This window comes from Trichosurus vulpecula, chromosome 5 (assembly GCF_011100635.1).
Source record: "Trichosurus vulpecula isolate mTriVul1 chromosome 5, mTriVul1.pri, whole genome shotgun sequence".
In the NCBI taxonomy this organism is placed as follows: domain Eukaryota; kingdom Metazoa; phylum Chordata; class Mammalia; order Diprotodontia; family Phalangeridae; genus Trichosurus; species Trichosurus vulpecula.
In genome coordinates this window covers 303,854,869-303,872,928 of record NC_050577.1, presented here as the reverse complement: position 1 = coordinate 303,872,928, position 18,060 = coordinate 303,854,869, and the positions used below count along the sequence as shown (strand labels likewise).

Below are 18,060 nucleotides of genomic sequence, written 5' to 3'. Positions count from 1 at the left end.
CCAGCATTCACAGGGACTCCAAAGAGCCTGTGATCTCAATGAGAGGTTGTGGAGCGGGGCACTCTGAGCCTCCCATTGCCCCTGGTGCAGGCAGTACAAATGAGGTCTTTGAGCCCTTCCTCAGCCTCCTGCCAGCCCTCACTTGGGGAAACCCAGACAATCTTGAGACACTTCCTTACAGAGTCTGAGGAAGAAGATAAGCACTTACCTCTGAACAGGCAAAACCACATTCTGCAATCTGGGAGATAGTCTGTCCCTCACGGGTCCCCCAGACCAGGGTTAGAAAAATGATGGCATTTCCTGAAAGCATCTCTGGGGCTGTGGGGAACCCGGGGGAGTCTCCGGGAGGTCAGCCTCTCTGCTTCCTTGCTGAGACACTATTGCTCCTGCCCCAGTATAAATAGGGCAGGATTCCACTTTTGACTCTTCATGGGGGCGGGGAAGAGAAGGATGTGTGCTGATTTGTTAAAGCTCCTTTAGGATTTCAAGACACCGACTCTCCCAGGGGAGGGAGCTGGGGAGCATTTAGTAACTGGAATTTCATCAATTCACAGAAGCTTAGAACTGCAGAGAACATCAAGTCCAATGACCCCATTTCAGAGAAGGGCTTTACCTGAGGTCACACAGTGAGGGTCAAATCAGATAATATATGGAAAATGGCCTTAGAAACCATGAAGTACCATAAGAAGTGAGGTATAGTTATATGCAATAGATACTTAATGTTGAAATGAACTGTAGAAACTCATCTGTCTGGACTGGACAATTTCTTAAACAGCCCTCCAAGTCCAGGATTCTACCACTACCATCTGTATTTTGTTGTTGAGTCATTTCAGTCATGTCCAACTCTTTGTGACCTCATTAGGGCTTTTCTTGGCAAAGATACCAGAGTGGTTTGCTGTTTCCTTCTCCAGATCATTTTTACAGAGGAGGAAACTGAGGCAAACAGGGGTAAGTGACTTGCCCAGGGTCACACAGCTAGTTAGTGTCTCTGGACGGATCTGAACTCGGGAAGATGAGTCTTCCTACCTTCAAGTCCCCAGCTCTATGAACTATGGCACCCTCTAGCTGCCCCAACCATCTGTAGTTACAGTTCCAATCTCTAGATCTCCAACTCATTTTTCATACATCACTGTCTAATCATGTCACTTCCCTGCTCAACTAATGTCAGCAGGTGCACAATCCACTCACATCTCCATCCTGGGCAATTCTAATCTGTCATTCCCTCTCTCCTCCATAAAACTGCCACCCCATGTGTTGAAGGTGCTTGGTAAAGGCTTGCTGGATGGGTGAATGGACCCCAGACCCTTTTGGAGGGCCAGTCAGATTTCTTGTAGTGCTCATACATTCTGGGGATCGGCAGAGAGAAATTCCCTGTAGCTCACATAAAGAAATGTCAGCTCATCTTGCCACATATTCTAATCTGTGGCAACAGTGCCAAGGGATGCCTCAGCACCATCCCCTCTTAAGAGGTCAGAGAGGCAGCCACCCACATATGCCCCCTACCTCTCTCTAAAAGCCTGCTACAGATTGGCCAAGTGGGAAGTAATTGGAGCTGGTTTCTCATCTCCGCTTTCCTCTCCCCACCCTCCAGGACCTCCCCTGCTCCTGGGAGGAAGTGGGGCTGAGATTGAAGCCAAACCAAATCTCTGAAAGCTGACTGATAGGGCAAGTTGAAACAGAATGGAAGCGTGGCATTGAATTTGCATAATTAATTCCTGGGGAAATTCCTCCTGGAGAGACCAACCACAATCCTTCATCCTCCTGAAGGAGTAAGAGACTCAGGAAGCCTTCAGTTCTAAGAAGGGGGAAAGGGAGACAGTTCATATACACCCACAGGCTAGAAATGCAGCTTGGCAGCAAATGGACTTGAGTCACAGATTTAGGACAGACACCAAGTTGAACGTGGTAGACCATACTATCTCTGTGCCCCCAGTCAGACAAAGACTAGGGTTGCCTTGTAAGCTCAGGGCTAGAATGCTTGAGGAAGGTGGTCTGGGAAATAGCTGTAATGCCCCATCCCCACAGGCTCAGTGGACAACAATGGAGTTAACTGACCATTTGGCCACTGCTGGCTGGCCATATGCTAAATGACAGTTGAGCCAGCCAGTGACAGGAGACCCAGGCATGATGGATGTCTGGATGGATGGAGGGAGGGACCTTCCTCAACAACCCCCACCCCCAACTGAGCAAGGTGCCAGATGAGCCTCTTTCTACCCTGGCACAAAAGTGTACACCCCAAGGGCTAAGCACCTAGGGGCAAAGAGGAGAGGGCACAGCACTTCACCTGGCTAATTACCCACATGTGGTTAGGGCTCCACTTGAGTGTGAACTCATAGAACCAGAGATTTAGAGAAGGTTGCGAGCTTGGAGACTGGCACAGAAGGGTTAAATACCAACCTGGGAAGTGAATCCAGTTCTTCCTGGCTCCAAAGCCCTACATGTTCTCCCTGGGGAAACAGTCTGTTCATGCTGCTCATTGTCATACATAGCCCTAAGGAAGGAGATCCGAGGTGGGAGAAGCCCAGCCCTGCCAGCTCATTTTTCAAAAGTAAGGAAACCAAACAGACTCCCTGAAACCCCTGGTCTCTGCTGCCCTCCGGCCTCTGGAACATCTGGGCCAGGGTCACGTAAGCAGGGGAAAATCACAATCAGTCCCAGAACATGGATGGTCAGAGCCGGAAGGGGTCCTACATCAGCCAAGGGCTAACCTTGATAGAGAAACCTTAAAGAGGTCTACAAGACGCTATTCGGATGCTGTCTCCTTGGATCCCCACAACAGCCCTACCTGCTGGACGCTATTATCATCTCCATTTGGAGATGGGGAAATTGAGGCTGAGTGGTAAAGTGATTTCCCCAGGGTCGGAAGCCAATAAGTATCTGAGGCAAGATTCGTCCCCAAGCCCAGCCCTCTCCCCCCATCACTGAGCTGTCCAATGAACTGCAAAGAAGCAGCTATCCCCAAACCAATCAGGAAGAGGGCACTCTGAAGATGACAAAACAGTTGCTCAGAGTTTGAGTCCAGGCTGCAGGGAAGTTTGGCTGGTGGCCAAGTTATTCCTCCCCGAAAGGTCACTTTTCCAGCATTTGGCTGGAAAGTTGCAGCTCATTAGAACCCACCACCACCCCCACTCCTTCAAGAGCTAAATAATCATGTGGACAAGCCAGATGAACCTTCAGAGGAGATCTCCTGATGCCATCATCCTCGGTAATCCCTTCTTATCCTGCTTTCTGAGTAACACTGCCCTGTTCACTACTTCCCATCATCTATACATCTGTCTTTCTGACAACTGGAAAGCCCCTGCTCTGATGGCTTTTAGAAGCTGGCCTGGTCCCAAAGTCTCCATCTCCACCACCCTCCATCCCATCCTCATTTCCAAGGCAAACACTTGGATTTGAAAAGACCCAAGACTGCAAAACGTTGTGATGTGAATTTGGGCGTTGAGGGAATGACCTCCTTAGCCCCTTCCAGTTCTAATCCTAGGACCCCATGATTCTATAATGAGGCTGGGGGCTCATTCATCATTACCCTGAAAGATCACCCAGCAGAGTCAATCAATTCCAACCCTGACAATATTCTCTGCCGGTATCCCACCAAAGGGATCCAGGGGAGCCAGAAAGGTGGTGCTTTAAAGCTCCTGTTCTGTTAGAGGAAATCCTGTTGGGACAAAGCTACCACTTCCGGGTTGGCTCCTAGGGACCGGCTTGGTGGCATGGCAAACACTGGACTCGTTTTGTGGCATTCCAGCCGAGTCCAGCAGTCTCCCAAAGCAGTCCATTCTGGAGCTCAGCATGACAGAAATGCATGGGCTCGTTTTGCTATCCCACCCCTTCTGTAAAAAATGCCACAGTGAAAAGCATGTCCTTCCCCTGGGATATCTAGAAAAAAAAACTCCATACACAAGGTTGGTCATTTATACGAATGGGTTTTTTTCTTTTTGCTTGTTTGTTTAAAAAAAAAACACAATAAATCAGACTGTCTTGGAATCCATTTAGGTTGCTATAAATCTTCTAGGGAAAGTGGGTGTTTCAGAGGTTCCACAAGCTGCCCACCATTCTCTTGGATGAGCCATTCTGACCATTCAGAGGGACATAGGAGCTTCCTTGTAAGATCGTGGCACAGAACGAGCTGCAGCGTTTGCAGGTCTTTTCCATCTGGAACGTTCCTTTGCAAATGAGGCAAGGGGCTTGGACACTGCTTGGCAAGCCTGCAAAGAGCAAGATGGAAAGGGGCTTGAAAGCTTTGAGACGAACCAGCACCAGCCTGAGCTTATGGAGACAGGATGCCCAAAGCCGGGCTCTCTGCACAACAAACATGAAGCAGACACTCACCATGCATAGGGCTTTGTCCTGGAAGATTAAACATGAAAAATGGAGCTCCTGCCCTGAAAGAGCCTACAATCTAAAAGGAGAGATACGGCACAGGCACACATAAGGGCGGGGCATTGAATGAAGAACTCACATAAATCACCCCACCCACTGAAACAAGTGACAAGACACCTTTAGTCACATCTCCTAACCAGGTGAAAACAGCCTGTCTCCATCCCAGGTTTTAGACCAGGCTGGGGAAAGTTCTGGGAGCTAGAGGGATGTTGCCCAGGAATCATGTTCAGGTTGGCTGAGGCCTCATCTATAAAATATCAAATGGGTCTAAACTCTGGATTATCTGTGAGATTTGTAGAAAGCCATGGTAGTGACTGGGCAAAATCCCTCCTGAACTCTGTGGGGGGAGGGCGGCAGACTCCCACTGTCAGTATCCTAGCAGCATCCTCAGATCAGCTGATGGTAATGTCTCCAAGGGAGCAGATGCCGATGAGGATCTGAATCTCTACAAGGAGCCCAGCAAAGACCTCCTTGAACCCTCCAAGCTCAAGCCCACTTTCCCCTGTACTCTGTACTAGCAGAAGAGTATGTCACAGAGTTTGCTTGAAGGAGGTGCATATTTTGTACCAACTGTACCACCTTATTGAATACCCTCTGCCTAAAAGCTAATTAAGTGTAACCAACTAAATTATTACCACATACTAGTGTGTTACAGCACTACAAAAGATAACCCCAGTCTCTCAAGGCTAATCCTAGAACCTCATGTTCTAGGGAACTATGTTCATAAGGGTTCATCTAGCTGTGTTTTAGGCTGTGTTTGTCAGGGCCAATAGGAGTTGAAATAATCACTGCAGAGCATGGACTATGAGGTGGAACATAACAGTAGCAAAAGAGACATGGGAAAGTCTGAGGAGGGAGCAAGGAGTGAAGCCCAGTGCGACAGAGTGAATAGGGCATAGGATGTGGAGTCAGAAAGGTCTGGGTTCAAATCCCACTCCAGATATTTACTTACTTGCTGTGTGACTCTGCACACAAGGGGGTTGGACTGTAAAGTCTATGATACTAAGATGTTTGGAGTGAGCTCATTTTTCTAGAGACAAGAAGGCAGGAGGGTTACTTTCTAGGATGCCCTGCCATGGCTTTCCTTCTTGGATCTATCCCCCATATGGAAAGGGGCCTTTCCTTTCCTTTCCTTTTTCCTTTCCTTTCCTTTTTCCTTTCCTTTCCTTTTTCATTTCCTTTCCTTTTTCCTTTCCTTTCCTTTTTCCTTTCCTTTCCTTCCTTTCCCTTCCTTTCCCTTCCTTTCCTTCCTTTCCCTTCCTTTCCCTTCCTTTCCCTTCCTTTCCCTTCCTTTCCTTTCCTTTCCTTTCCTTTCCTTTCCTTTCCTTTCCTTTCCTTTCCTTTCCTTTCCTTTCCTTTCCTTTCCTTTCCTTTCCTTTCCTTTCCTTTCCTTCTTCCTTCCTTCCTTCCTTCCTTCCTTCCTTCCTTCCTTCCTTCCTTCCTTTCCTTCTTCTGGCTTCTTCTTCCACAAGTCCCTGAGCCAGGGTAAGAGCTTCTAGGACCTCAGGTGAGGAGACTGCTGCATCTTGGGGGGAAGAGGAATTAGGGAGCAGTGGGCTCTGCTTTGAGGAATTCCTCATGAATAAAATACGGCTTCACTCAGCCAACATTCAAACAAAACCACGTAATAATCACATTTATCACTGGGCATGATAGCACTTTGTAGTATTCCTCTCAATAGAAACCACTCTAAAATTCAAATTGCACTTGAAAATTCAATCTAAGTTTGACCCATTCCACAATCCCCATTCCACAGTCACCTGTCAAGTGCCTCGGACATCTCCTGACAGGCACCGTTCTAGGTGCAGGGGAACAAAGACAAAAACATGGAAAGAAATCATCCTTCCTCCAAGTGAGTGACAGGAGGAAGTGCCAGTCCTTTTACACAGGAAAGCAAGGCAATTGGCGGGCTGGGGGCAGAATTTGAAGCAGCCCAGGGAGACCTCTGGGAGGACATGGCTCCACGAAGCCTTAGGTCATTCATTACAAAAGGAGACAGTGATTGTCTTGACGCTGTTGGAAAAGAGAGACAGAAGCCAACCTTGGGGTTTCTCCTTGTCCCCAGGTCTGGAGATGGGAACCCCAGGGGGAAGGAAGGAGGGATGGATGGAGAGAAGGATGGAGGGATGGACAGAGGGATGGATGGAGGGAGAGTGTGCAGGAAGCTCACTTTAGACACCCTGGTCTACAGGGGCTGTTTGCGAGTCAGCGTCGCCCTCTTCTGGGACAGTGGAGAGTGCGTTGGTCTCCAATCTCAGAATGTCCGTTCTCCAGCTTGGGCTTCAGGTGCTTCACCTGTAAAGTGAGGGTTTTCAAGTTGTCTTCCAGCCTTGACGCATCCAAGATCAAGCTTAGTCCTTCCCTTCATCTCCTCCTCAAGCCCTTTCTCTGAATAATGTGAACGGTGGGAGATGGTTGGGGCCTCCTGGTGACATGGTGATTATTAAGTTGAAACTTCCTCTAGCTAATCAATGTCTCAGCCTTCCCTCGGACAAAGGCTGAAGCAGCCAGTGATGGAATGCAATGACCACCACTTTTACAAGGGACTTGTCCAGCCAGTGGCAGCCACCATACCTCCTCTTTGGTGATGGTGAATTTATGTAAGGGTCTTGTCCATGATCACATGCTGGGCCTAAGAAGGGCCCACAGTGGGACAGGAAGCCAGGGCAAGCCCTCTGAACTATCCTACCTCTGTAATCCCCGAAGACGGGTGGGTGGCTGATTCAGGCGGACACATTCGGGGGTGCTCACTCAGCAGGGTCACTGGCGTCCTGCAGGGCTGGGGGGACAAGGTCTGGTGATGCTCAGAACCTGTTGTCAGAAAGACGAAAGCCACATATCCTAGCATTCAGTTTTCTCAGGGCATCATTGAGCCCATCGACATAGTCACAAGAATGAAAGGTACTTAGTCGTCTTGATTCATCTGGTTTCATTCTCTCAATAGCAGCGCTATCAATTGATGTGATCTTCAGTGACTTCAGTAATCACTGATTGAACATCCATTGCCTCCAAGAGCCCAAGGCCAGTACTGGACAGACAAACTCTCACACAGTCCAGGCTCTGCCCTTAAGGAGGAGAAATTCTAGTGGCTGAGGATGGGAAGGTGGACAAGCATACGAATAACTGTGTTTCTCTGTATTTTCTTACCTGTGGAATTCATGTACATCCTCTTATCACACAGTGGCCCCAAACTGAGGAGTAATTGTATAAGAAATTCCCAATAACAAGTTGGGTTGGAAAGTCTGAGCCAGTCCATCAATAAAAAGAAGGGAGAGGACAAGCATTTATATAGCTCCTAGCATTCCAGGCATTGTGCTAATGCTTGCTCCTCAATAACCCTGGGAGGTAGGTGCTTTCGCTTGTACTGTCTCCATTTTGTAGTTGGGAAAATGAGGGCAAACAGAGGTAAAATGAGTTGCCCAGGGTCACGCAGTAAGTGTGAGAGTCCAGATTTGAACTCAAGCCTTCTTGACTTGAGTGCTCAATCCACAGCATCACCCAGCTGCCTCAATAAACATTTATTAAGCACCTACCATATCAAGCATTGTGCTAAGCACTAGGGGAAAGGCCAAAGACAAGGGGTTTACAATTTGACAGAAAAAAAAAACAAAAGATAAATAAAAATTGGGGATAGGGGGTGGGGAAGAAAGGGTACCTAGAGGGGCATGATGAAGTCTTGCAGCTGGATGTAAAATGACAAGATGGATGCCCTGGTTCTCCTCCTTAAGTGATGGATCTAGGCAGAGGCCTCTGATAGCCACCCTCAACCCTGTCCCAACAGAGGGAGTGAAAATGCCCATGAAGAAGGCTCCATTCACTCTGTCCTCCCTTGAAATGGCGATGTTGGTACCATGCCACTAACCCTTTGTTTAGACGTTTTCAAATCCTCTTTGGTGAACTTGATTCTTAATGTCTCTCAGAGCCCTGACAAAGCAGAATAGGACAATTTTCCAGGTAAGGACACTTTCCCTTACAAAGCAGACCTCACCAATTATGGCAATCCACTGGGCCTGCTTTGGGGTAAATTAGGGATACTGAGTACACCTTTTAAACTCCCTTCCTCAAGAGATTATAGACAGGAAAGCTCTTTGCAAAAGGAACAATGTTGTGCAAAGAGAAGGCCTGAGTCAGGCAGCAGGAGGCTTCATGTCCTCGGAGGTGCCCTTCCCATACAGGAGGGTGTGAACATGCCTCAGGACTGAGCAGCGGCAAGTCCCCAGTGATGGCTGTGCCCGCATCTCCTTCCCAGGCCCTATTATCTTTCTGTACACATCAATCAAGGTGGCGTTTGCTCATGAGGAGCCCAGCAAAGGGTCACCACGTCCTTCCTTCCCTCAGGTATCGGGGATTCTGGGAGACTGGGCAGGACTCAAATCATACCTTATACCCTAATTCTTTTATTCAGCTACAAAAAGCAGATGTTTTATCCACCTGGGCAATAGAGTCTGTAAAAGAATATTGGCTGACTAGTGACTTGTCTCAGGACTCCTTCTATAAGTACCCTGCTAAAAAACAGAATCGCACGATGTTATGGATACGGCCATTTGTTGAGTCTCCTAGAATTCGCACAATGATTCCACAATGCTAGTACGTGGCATCAAACCCTCTGGGCTCCTTCTGCCTATTGACTCTTCCAGGTCAGGGGCTTCCCTCCCCTTAGGCTGAGGACCATGAAATGTGCTTATGGAGGTGCTTTCTGAGGCTGCTCTGGCTTCCTAGCCCCAGCCCCACTCCCTATGGTCTGGTGCTTTCCTTCAATGCACAGCAGTTTGCCTTGCTAGTGCAGCTTCCTTTTCCTAGCCTGCTGGGCTTCTCCTTAGACCAAAGAGACAAAATCCAAGTGGTCAACAGGAGCCTCTGATGGTGCAGTCACTTACTCATGCCCTAGGGAAAGTAGATTATTGTCAGCAGAATATCTAGCCTGCCCACACCTCTGCCAGATCTCTGAGCTGGAAGGCCACACCATTCCTGGATGAGCTGTACAACAAATGGGCCTCTAGTTTTTGTTCAAGGCTCTCCACTGAGGGGAACCCCTACCTCAGGAGCCAGGCCTTTCAATGTCTGTCCATCCAGTCTATGTTTGATCCCCATTACTTCTAATTCTTGAGTCCCTCTTCCATGTGACAGTCCTTCAAAATGTAATGATGGCTCTGATGTCCCCCTCCCCAAGTCCTCTCCTCCCTAGAATAAGCATCCCCAGGGGCTTCAATCAGTCTTGATATGGCACAGCCTTAACACACTCCATCATCCAATTTTTCCTTCTCTGGATGCTCTCCAGCTTAGGTACAAAACTGAACACCAGATGGGGTCTGATCAGCACCAAGGACAGGGGGAACCCTTCACCCCACTCCAACCCTACTTCTCTTGAAGGAGGCCTACAGACAGCACCCTAGTCAGTACAGCCAGATCTCTTCTGGTTCTGCCCAATGGAGTTCCTCATCTTTCTTCAGGTACAGTAGAGGGAGGCCCCAACTCAAAGTAGACCAGCTTCCTTGAGGGCAGAACAAAAACTCTAGGTCTGCTGCAAGGCACCTTTTCACTGACTAGACGATGGTGAATTCTTCAATTCCAGAACAAGCACGTATGCAGCAACACCAACTCTGTGCCAGGTTCTGGGCATCGTGAGACAAAAGGCAAGCAATTCCTGCCCTTAGGGAGTTTTCATGCTACGGGGGAACAACCGTGCATATACCCACACAATAAACATGAGATAATTTATCAAAGGCAGGCGCTTCCAAGAGGGCAAATCTAGACTAAATACTGTCCCACACTGAGCCAGCTGGTCTTGTATGACAATTCAGAGACGCATGCCTTATAAGCCTTCTAAAAGAAAGTCGAACTCCATCTCACCAAGCCCACAGGCAATACAAGCTCAGGTTACTCCCAGAGGCACACTCCACCCTCTTTGCCAAGCACCCACTTATAGGTGGACTCTATTACTCTACGGGGGGGGTGGGGGGCGGAGCCAAGATGGCGGCTGGAAAGCAGGGACTTGCATGAGCTCCCCACCGAGTTCCTCCAAAAACCTATAAAAAATGGCTCTGAACCAATTCTAGAACTGCAGAACCCACAAAACAGCAGAGAGAAGCAGGGCTCCAGCCCAGGATAGCCTGGATGGTCTCTGGGTGAGGTCTATCCCCCACAGAGCTGTGAGCGGAGTGGAGCAAAGCAGAGCCCAGTGGGGGCAGCGCGGACCAACCAGACCAGGAGCTGGAGGGAGCGTGCCCTAGCACCCTGAATAAGTGAGCTGCAGCAGTTACCAGACTTCTCAACCCACAAACACCAAAGACAACAGAGAAGGTTAGTGGGAAAAGCTGCGGGAGGGGAAGGAGCTCACCGCGGAGGTGGGGCAGCTACAGAACTACAGCTGCAGCTGCTTCCAGCCCCAGGCCCACCTGGTGGGAGGAATTACGTGGTGGATCAGAGCAGGAGTGAAGAGCCTGCTGAAGATCTAAGTCCAGTCCAGATTGGGGGTTCTTGGGGAAGGAGGAGTACTGGTGTGGCAGAGCTGGCACATCCCCCCAAGCTTGGAACATAGTTCTCTTAACTCTACAAGCAGTCATACCCCGCTGAAAAACTCAAGGGTCAAGTTAGTTGGCTGGGAACATGGCCAGTCAGCGACAACGCACCCAGATTCAGTCTTAGACTCTGGAATCTTTCTTTGGTAACAGAGAAGACCAAAACATACAGCCAGAAGAAGTCAACAAAGTCAAAGAGCCTACAACAAAAGCCTCCAAGAAAAACATGAACTGGCCCCAGGCCATGGAGGAGCTCAAAAAGGATTTGGAAAAGCAAGTTAGAGAAGTAGAGGAAAAATTGGGAAGAGAAATGAGAAGGATGCGAGAAAACCATGAACAACAAGTCAATGACTTGCTAAAGGAGACCCAAAAAAATACTGAAAAATACACTGAAGAAAACAACACCTTAAAAAATAGATCAATGCAAATGGCAAAAGAGCTCCAAAAAGCCAATGAGGAGAAGAATGCCTTGAAAGGCAGAATTAGCCAAATGGAAAAGGAGGTCCAAAAGACTACTGAAGACAATACTACCCTATTACTCTACGGGGGGCGGGGGTTGTTTGGAGCCAAATGATGCACAGCTTTGGAATATTTGAATACACCCAGGAAGAGAAAATAGAACCTCAGAAAAATCTATCTTACAAAAAGAAATTGAACAAGCAATTCATGAGCTCCTTAAGGGAAAACCCCCAGAACCAGATAGATTCACAAGCGAATCCTACCAAACATTTAAGGAATGATTCATTTTAATACTAGATAAGCTATCTGCAAAACTAGTCAAAGGAGTCTTGGTAATTCCTTTTACAACAAAAATAAGGTGCTGATACCTAAAACAGGAAGGGCAAAAACAGAGAGAGAAAACTATGTATCAATTTCACTACTGAATACCGATGCAAAATTTTATATTAAATACTAAAAAGGAGATTACAGCAATACATCACGGAGATCATACACTATGACAAGGTGAGATTTATAACAGGAATGTGGGCCTGGTTCAATATTAGGAAAACTATCAACATATTTGACCATATCGATAACAAAAATCATAGGATTATTTCACAATAAATGCAGAAAGTTTTTGACAAAATACAACACTCATTCCTATTAAAAACACTAAAAAGCATGAGAATCAATGGAGTTTTCCTAAAAATGATAAGTAATATTTATCTAAAACCATCAGCAAGCATTATTTGTAGTGGGGATAAGCTAGAAGCCGTCCCAATAAGATCAGAGGTAAAGCAAAGATGCCCATTATCACCACTATTATTCAATATTCCCCTAGAAATGCTAGCTATAGCAATAGAGAAGAAAAAGAACTTTCACAACATGAGTATTGTGAAAAGGTTTTACATAATGATACACATGTGGCCTATATTGAATTGCTTGCCTTCTTAGCGGGGTGGGTAGGGAGGGAAGAGGGGAGAGAATTTGGAACTCAAAGTTTTAAAAGCAGGTGTTCAAAAAAAAGTTTTTGCATGCAATTAGGAAATAAGATATACAGGCAATGGGGCATAGAAAATCTATCTTGCCCTACGAGAAAGTAAGGGAAAAAGGGATGGGAGGGAGTGGGGTGACAGAAGAGAGGTTCTGACTGGGGAACAGGGCAATCAGAATATATACCATCTTGGAGTGGGGGGGCAGGGTAGATATGGGGAGAAAATTTGTAATTCACACTCTTGTGGAAATCAATGCTGAAAACTAAAAACATTTTTAAAATAAGTAAGAAAAAAGAAAAAAAGGAAAGGAAAAAGAAATTAAAGGAATGAGAATAGACAATAAAGAAACAAAACTATCACTCTTTGCAGATGATACGATGGGACACTTAGAGAATCTCAGAGAATGTTAATGGGCCCCCAAACTTATCTTCTTAAGTTGCCATATTTTCTAGAAACACTACACGTCAAGGATGAAACCCCTGCCCTGCCCTGAACTGACATAATTTATTGTTTGCACCCCAAGCTGGACTCTGTGTGTGTCCTTGGGAGTCAAGACAGGTGCCAGGCAGTCTGCACTAGACTGGGAAATTACGTGTGCAGCTAGGACCCTTGTACATAAGCAGACCCTCCTATCTCCAAGGTATTGCAGTGCCCAAGGGAAAAGAATGCAGTTTTTAGCATTGCCTTGCTCCTCCCCTTCAGGAGGGGATTAGTCCTTTTCCCCTTCCCTATGATTTGCCCAAGGCTTTCCCTGCACCGCTGAATTTCCTGTACCTGCACAGGAGTTCCACATGCACGTTCTTTTCTCTTGTAATCAATCTAGTCACAATGCACATCTCAGGGACTCGTGATATTTTTTTATTTTTTTTTGGTTAACAAGAATCAACTTAAAATCTAGTTGAAATAATTAACAACTTTTGCAAAGTTGCAAGACAGAAAACAAACCCACAATAACCTCATTAGCATTTCTCTATATTACCAGCAAAGCACAGCAGCAAGAGATAGAAAGTGAAATTCCACTTAAAATAACTGCAGACAATACAAAATACTTGGGAGTTTACCTTCCAAGACAAACCCAGGAACTGTGTGAACACAACTGCAAAACACTTATATGAACGGATGCTAGGTGAAGTGAGCAGAACCAGGAGAAGAGAGTACACAGTCAACAGCAATGTTGTGTGCTGGTGAATTGGGAATGACTTAGCTATTACTAGCAATACACTCATCTAAAGGACTCAAGAAGAAAAATGTGTTCCATCTCCAGAGAAAGAACTGATGCAGCCTGAATGAAGGTCAGAGCATACTATTTTCCCCTTTATTTATCTCGGATTGTGTTGTTGGGTTTCTTTGTCTGTGTTTTCTTTCACAACAGGACTAATATGGAGATATGTTTTGCATGACTGCACATGTATAACCTTTATCAAATTGCTTGCCTTCTCGATGAGGGGGGAGGGGAGGGAGGGTGGGAGAGAATTTGGAACTTGAAAATTTTTATAAACGGATGTTAAAAATTCTTACATGTGACTGGGGGAAAAACATAAATATTTTCACTTGAAAAAATAAATACACTCAGAACAGAAGCCACAGCCACATGCCCAGAATCTTAAACAATCAGGCACTCTAAGGGCTTCTTCATTGACTAGCAAAAATCATAATGGAAGAATAATCACAACCGTTATAGGCCCACAGGCATCAGCGATCCAAGAGAGGATGTGGCACAATGCAGCGCTGTCCCTGGAGCCTGAGTTCAGATCCTGGCTCAGACGTTGACTAGCTGTGGGACCCTGGGGAAGACACTTATCTCTCATCTCACTCAGCCTCAGCTTCCTCACCTATATAATGGGATTATGAAAGCACCTAGCTCCTAGGATTGCTGCCAGGATCAGATCAAGTAACACACACATTACACATACACATATGCACACACATGGGTGTAGATGTTCATATATAACAAGTGCATAAACACAAATTGCATGCAGACACTCGTGCACACACACGTCTAGGTGTGACACACAACACACGTATGTATACATGGGTATAACACATCACAGTATACATGCCATGTGCAACACACGTCTACAAGTGTGTGTATACAATACACACATACACAGACAGTACTTTCCCAGCCTTAGATGACTGTAGAAGTGCTAGCGTTGCCTCTGCTGAGCGTGACTGTCCCAGACCCCAAATTTTACAAAGAAGGGTAACTGAGCCCCAGAGAGGGCAGGAATTTTGTCTAAGGTACTCACAAGAGTTTGGATTTGAACCCAGGCCTTCTCCCTCCAGATCCCAGATTCCATCCACTGCCCTGGGCTTCTTTCCCCAGAGTATCCAGAGGCCTCATGTCCCCAAACCCTGCAGAACAGGGCAGGAACACCGGCAATCAAGGCTCATTTGCATAGAGCTGGCCCTGGTTTTCCTGAGGCTTGCCTGAGCACCATGAGGCCAGGGGTCAAGTGGAGGGGGTGGGGAATGACTATTTTAATGATGAGGAAAATGGGGCCCCAAGAGGTGCCAATGGCTCAGCAGCTGACTCAACCACCTTGGGCTGTGCCCTCCTGGGTGGAAAGCCTGGGACTGCTCAGGGCACTGACAATGGGGTGGGATGGGGTGGGGGAGGGGATATAGCAAAGATTACCTGAGCCTTTGGGTGGCTGGAACACAGGGTTCTCCAAGGACCGGATGCTCTGCAGCACAGAGGCGATGGAGGCCGTACTTAATATATTGGGGTCTGCCAGCTTTGTTGCCTTAGCTCTGGGAAACGCAGCTTTATGGGAAATATTTTCTAGGTGCCGAATCGCAAAAGAGGGAAATTCCATATTGCTGAGGGCCTTTGTGTAGACCGAGTTTATCTTGTACGCTCTCCCCGACCCTCTTTTCAAAGGCATTGGTAAGATGCAGGGAGGTCCCTTGTCTTCTCTTGTTTTCACGTCCTGCTTGGGAGATGTTGTCTGCTCGGACAGCTGGTCCTGTTGGGAGCTGAAGCATCTGCTTCGCAGCATGTGTCCGGCTGGCAGGGGGCTCCCAAGGCTGACGTTGGCAACAGGAGTCATATGTCTCCTTCCTTTCTGAATGCTGAAGCCTTCCACAAAGAGGTTAGAGCCACTGAATGGGGGTAGTTCCACAGCAGGCTGGGGAGAGACAAAAACCAGCCTGAGAAAGTACCTGTGCTGGCAAGGACACCTACAACCGGGAAGCATGTCTACGATGTGGCTGTGGCATCTCCAGCCAAGCGGGAGTCAGCCAGGGCTGGCTCTCCTGAACTCTCTCTGCCATAGTAAGGCAAGGAGATGGCAAGGAAGAGGTAGGAAGCCCTCATGGGAGAGCAGCTAGAATCCTGCCCCTTCCCCTCAAGGTGAGGACAGGGCACCAAGGCTCCTCCCTGTCAGCCCCATAGGAAGGCTAGGCCTTTGAAGGAAGACGCACCTGTCCCCTGAGAGGAGGTCCCCAGCTGCCTGCCTGGCTCCTCTTTCCTCCTTGCAGGCTACCCTCCCCAGATGCTTACATCTTTGCCTAGATACCCATGACTGTGCCTTTCAGGGCCTGCTGTCACCATGAGTTGCTCATTCAGGAGTGCCTAGCCCAAGCTGCTCTGGGCAGCTGCTCTTTTAAGGACAAATTTAAGCCAATAACCAATAATAAGCACTTCCTGCTCAGACATTCTTGGAATTCCCCTTTATCAAGTCTTCTTTACACAAAGCCCTAGGGTGGGTGGGGGTGAAAATGTGAGAAGTTTCTGCCCCCATGCAGTTTATAATCTGTCAGGAAATGAAGGCTCTCATAATGAGCTGGCTTTTTCATGGTGCTCCGTGGTTTGCAAGCCTTTGCATTAATCATTTTCATTGGATCCTCCTACCCCTAGGAGGCAGGATGACAGTCTGAGGCAGAGCTGAGCCCCCACCCACTTCAGCTGTGTCCAGCACCCATGGCATTATGTCAGCACTGTCCCCATGGCCTAGTGAGCAAGTGCCCTCCAAACCCAGGAAATCTCCCTGGAAGAGGCAGCTTTGACCTGGGCTTGGAGGGCTGGATGGGAGGTGAAGACCTGAGGAGCAGAAAAGTACGGGGTAGTTCACTGTGGCTTTACACATGCACAAAGCTCTGAGAGCATTATGCATGTGTAGAGTCACAGTGAATGCCCATCTAACAACACTGGTCCCTGTTCCTTCTCCCAAAGCTCTTCGGAATAACCTTGATTTCAACAAGAGTTGTCAGGCACCTCAGTGGGTATCTAGTCCCCTTCTGCAATGTCACCAATAAGTGACACCCCCCGCTCCGGGTCTTAGGCCCCTCCAGAGACCTTGGAGCGGCCATCTGGCCAGTTTGGAATCTACCTTGGGACCCAAGCATCCCACAAGCTTACTTGTCTCCACAGGAGTTCAAAGTTGCCAATATCACAGTTCCGGTCAGTTTTTCTATCAACAACAACCTTAATGGTGTCTTCTTGTACTTGGGCACAAAGCTGTGCTGTGACAGGCGTGGATGGGAACATGGTGGGGCTGGAGTTAATCTCGATGAGCCATGGCTTAAAATCCTTGCCAAGGATGAAGTCGGCACCATAGAGCTCGAAGCTGTTCTTGCGGGCCTCCACATGGTCCTGGGCCACCTTCATGGTGTGGGTGATGGCCTTCTTCATGGATGGGTAGATGATGTTGTGCCAGACGTGGCCACGGCCCCGCTTCTGCAAGTACTCCTGGAACTTGGTGCTGGTCCACATGTTGTAGCAGGGGAGCAGAGGGCTGCGGTCCTTGGCGTTCTTAAAGTGCTTCTGGATGGAGTTATTGCAAAGATGAATAGCACTGAAAGGAACACAGGAGGCGGCCGTCAGTCCCAGTCAGTCCCTTGCGGGCTCCCTCAACCCCTGACCCAGAGCTTCCCGGACCAGTCCACCAGCCTTGGGTACTTCCCTGCTCTCTGCCCCAGGGGCACAGAGGGCTCAGCACCGGCCTCTGGTGTCACTGAGACTCGGACAACACTTCAGTTCTGAGGAGGCCTGACCTTGGGCATGACAGCCAAGGGACTGTGATGAGGGATTGCTGAGATTGTGCCATCATTGTCACAGCTAATTCACAAAGACCTTCCTGAAGCAAACCCAGACCACCAGCTCCACCCTGGGACTGACCTTCAGTCACCTGCCCCAGGTCACAGGCAGCCACAGACGGACCTATTCCCTCTGAGGGGTAGGCAGGTGCCATCCACCAAGGCCTTCCCTAGTGACCTCCTCTGCCAGGCCTATGGACCTACTCTCCAGGCCACTGGCAGCAGGACAGTCAGGAATGGTCAGACAGGAAGCTAACATTCAGATCATTGACTGGAACAAGCAAAAATAAGGTCTACCTCTCCAGACCAGAAGAGTCCAGGTGCTCAGCCTCCTTGAGACCAGTAAAATCAGCTCCCAAATCTCAGTCCCCCTGCCCCTCAGCCCCTACATCAAAGTTTACCTGGGGAAACAGTGAGAGGTGGGGCTAGGGGCCCTCACCCAGTAGAGAGCGCTCACCTGCCTCCCATCGGCTGAGGGGAATGAGTCTCAAACCATTCTAAGTGAAAGGCCTCACCCCCTCCATGTGCAGATCCCAGGGCACTGTCTGCTCTCCTTAGGGAGATTGACCTGGACAAATTGACTGGCCAGCCACTGACCCACTATCTACTCTATGTCGCTCACTTGAAAATTCTTCTCCCCAGATATCTACTGCACCCCGACCTGCCTGCCCTGACACACACACACA

At 48.1% G+C, this 18,060-nt stretch overlaps 1 protein-coding gene across 1 annotated transcript in view; it reads right to left on the bottom strand.

The window, feature by feature from the left end:
- Positions 1 to 3,983: 3,983 nt before the first annotated feature.
- TTLL8 (tubulin tyrosine ligase like 8) overlaps positions 3,984 to 18,060 on the bottom strand; it is a 66,176-nt gene continuing 52,099 nt past the window's right edge. Inside the window, exons 13-15 of the mRNA XM_036759868.1 lie at positions 16,698 to 17,133; positions 14,973 to 15,465; positions 3,984 to 4,205 (exon numbers count right to left, since the gene is read on the bottom strand). Coding sequence (XP_036615763.1) covers positions 4,027 to 4,205; positions 14,973 to 15,465; positions 16,698 to 17,133 — 1,108 coding nt within the window. The 3' untranslated portion in view covers positions 3,984 to 4,026. The remainder of the gene's footprint in view (positions 4,206 to 14,972; positions 15,466 to 16,697; positions 17,134 to 18,060) is intronic.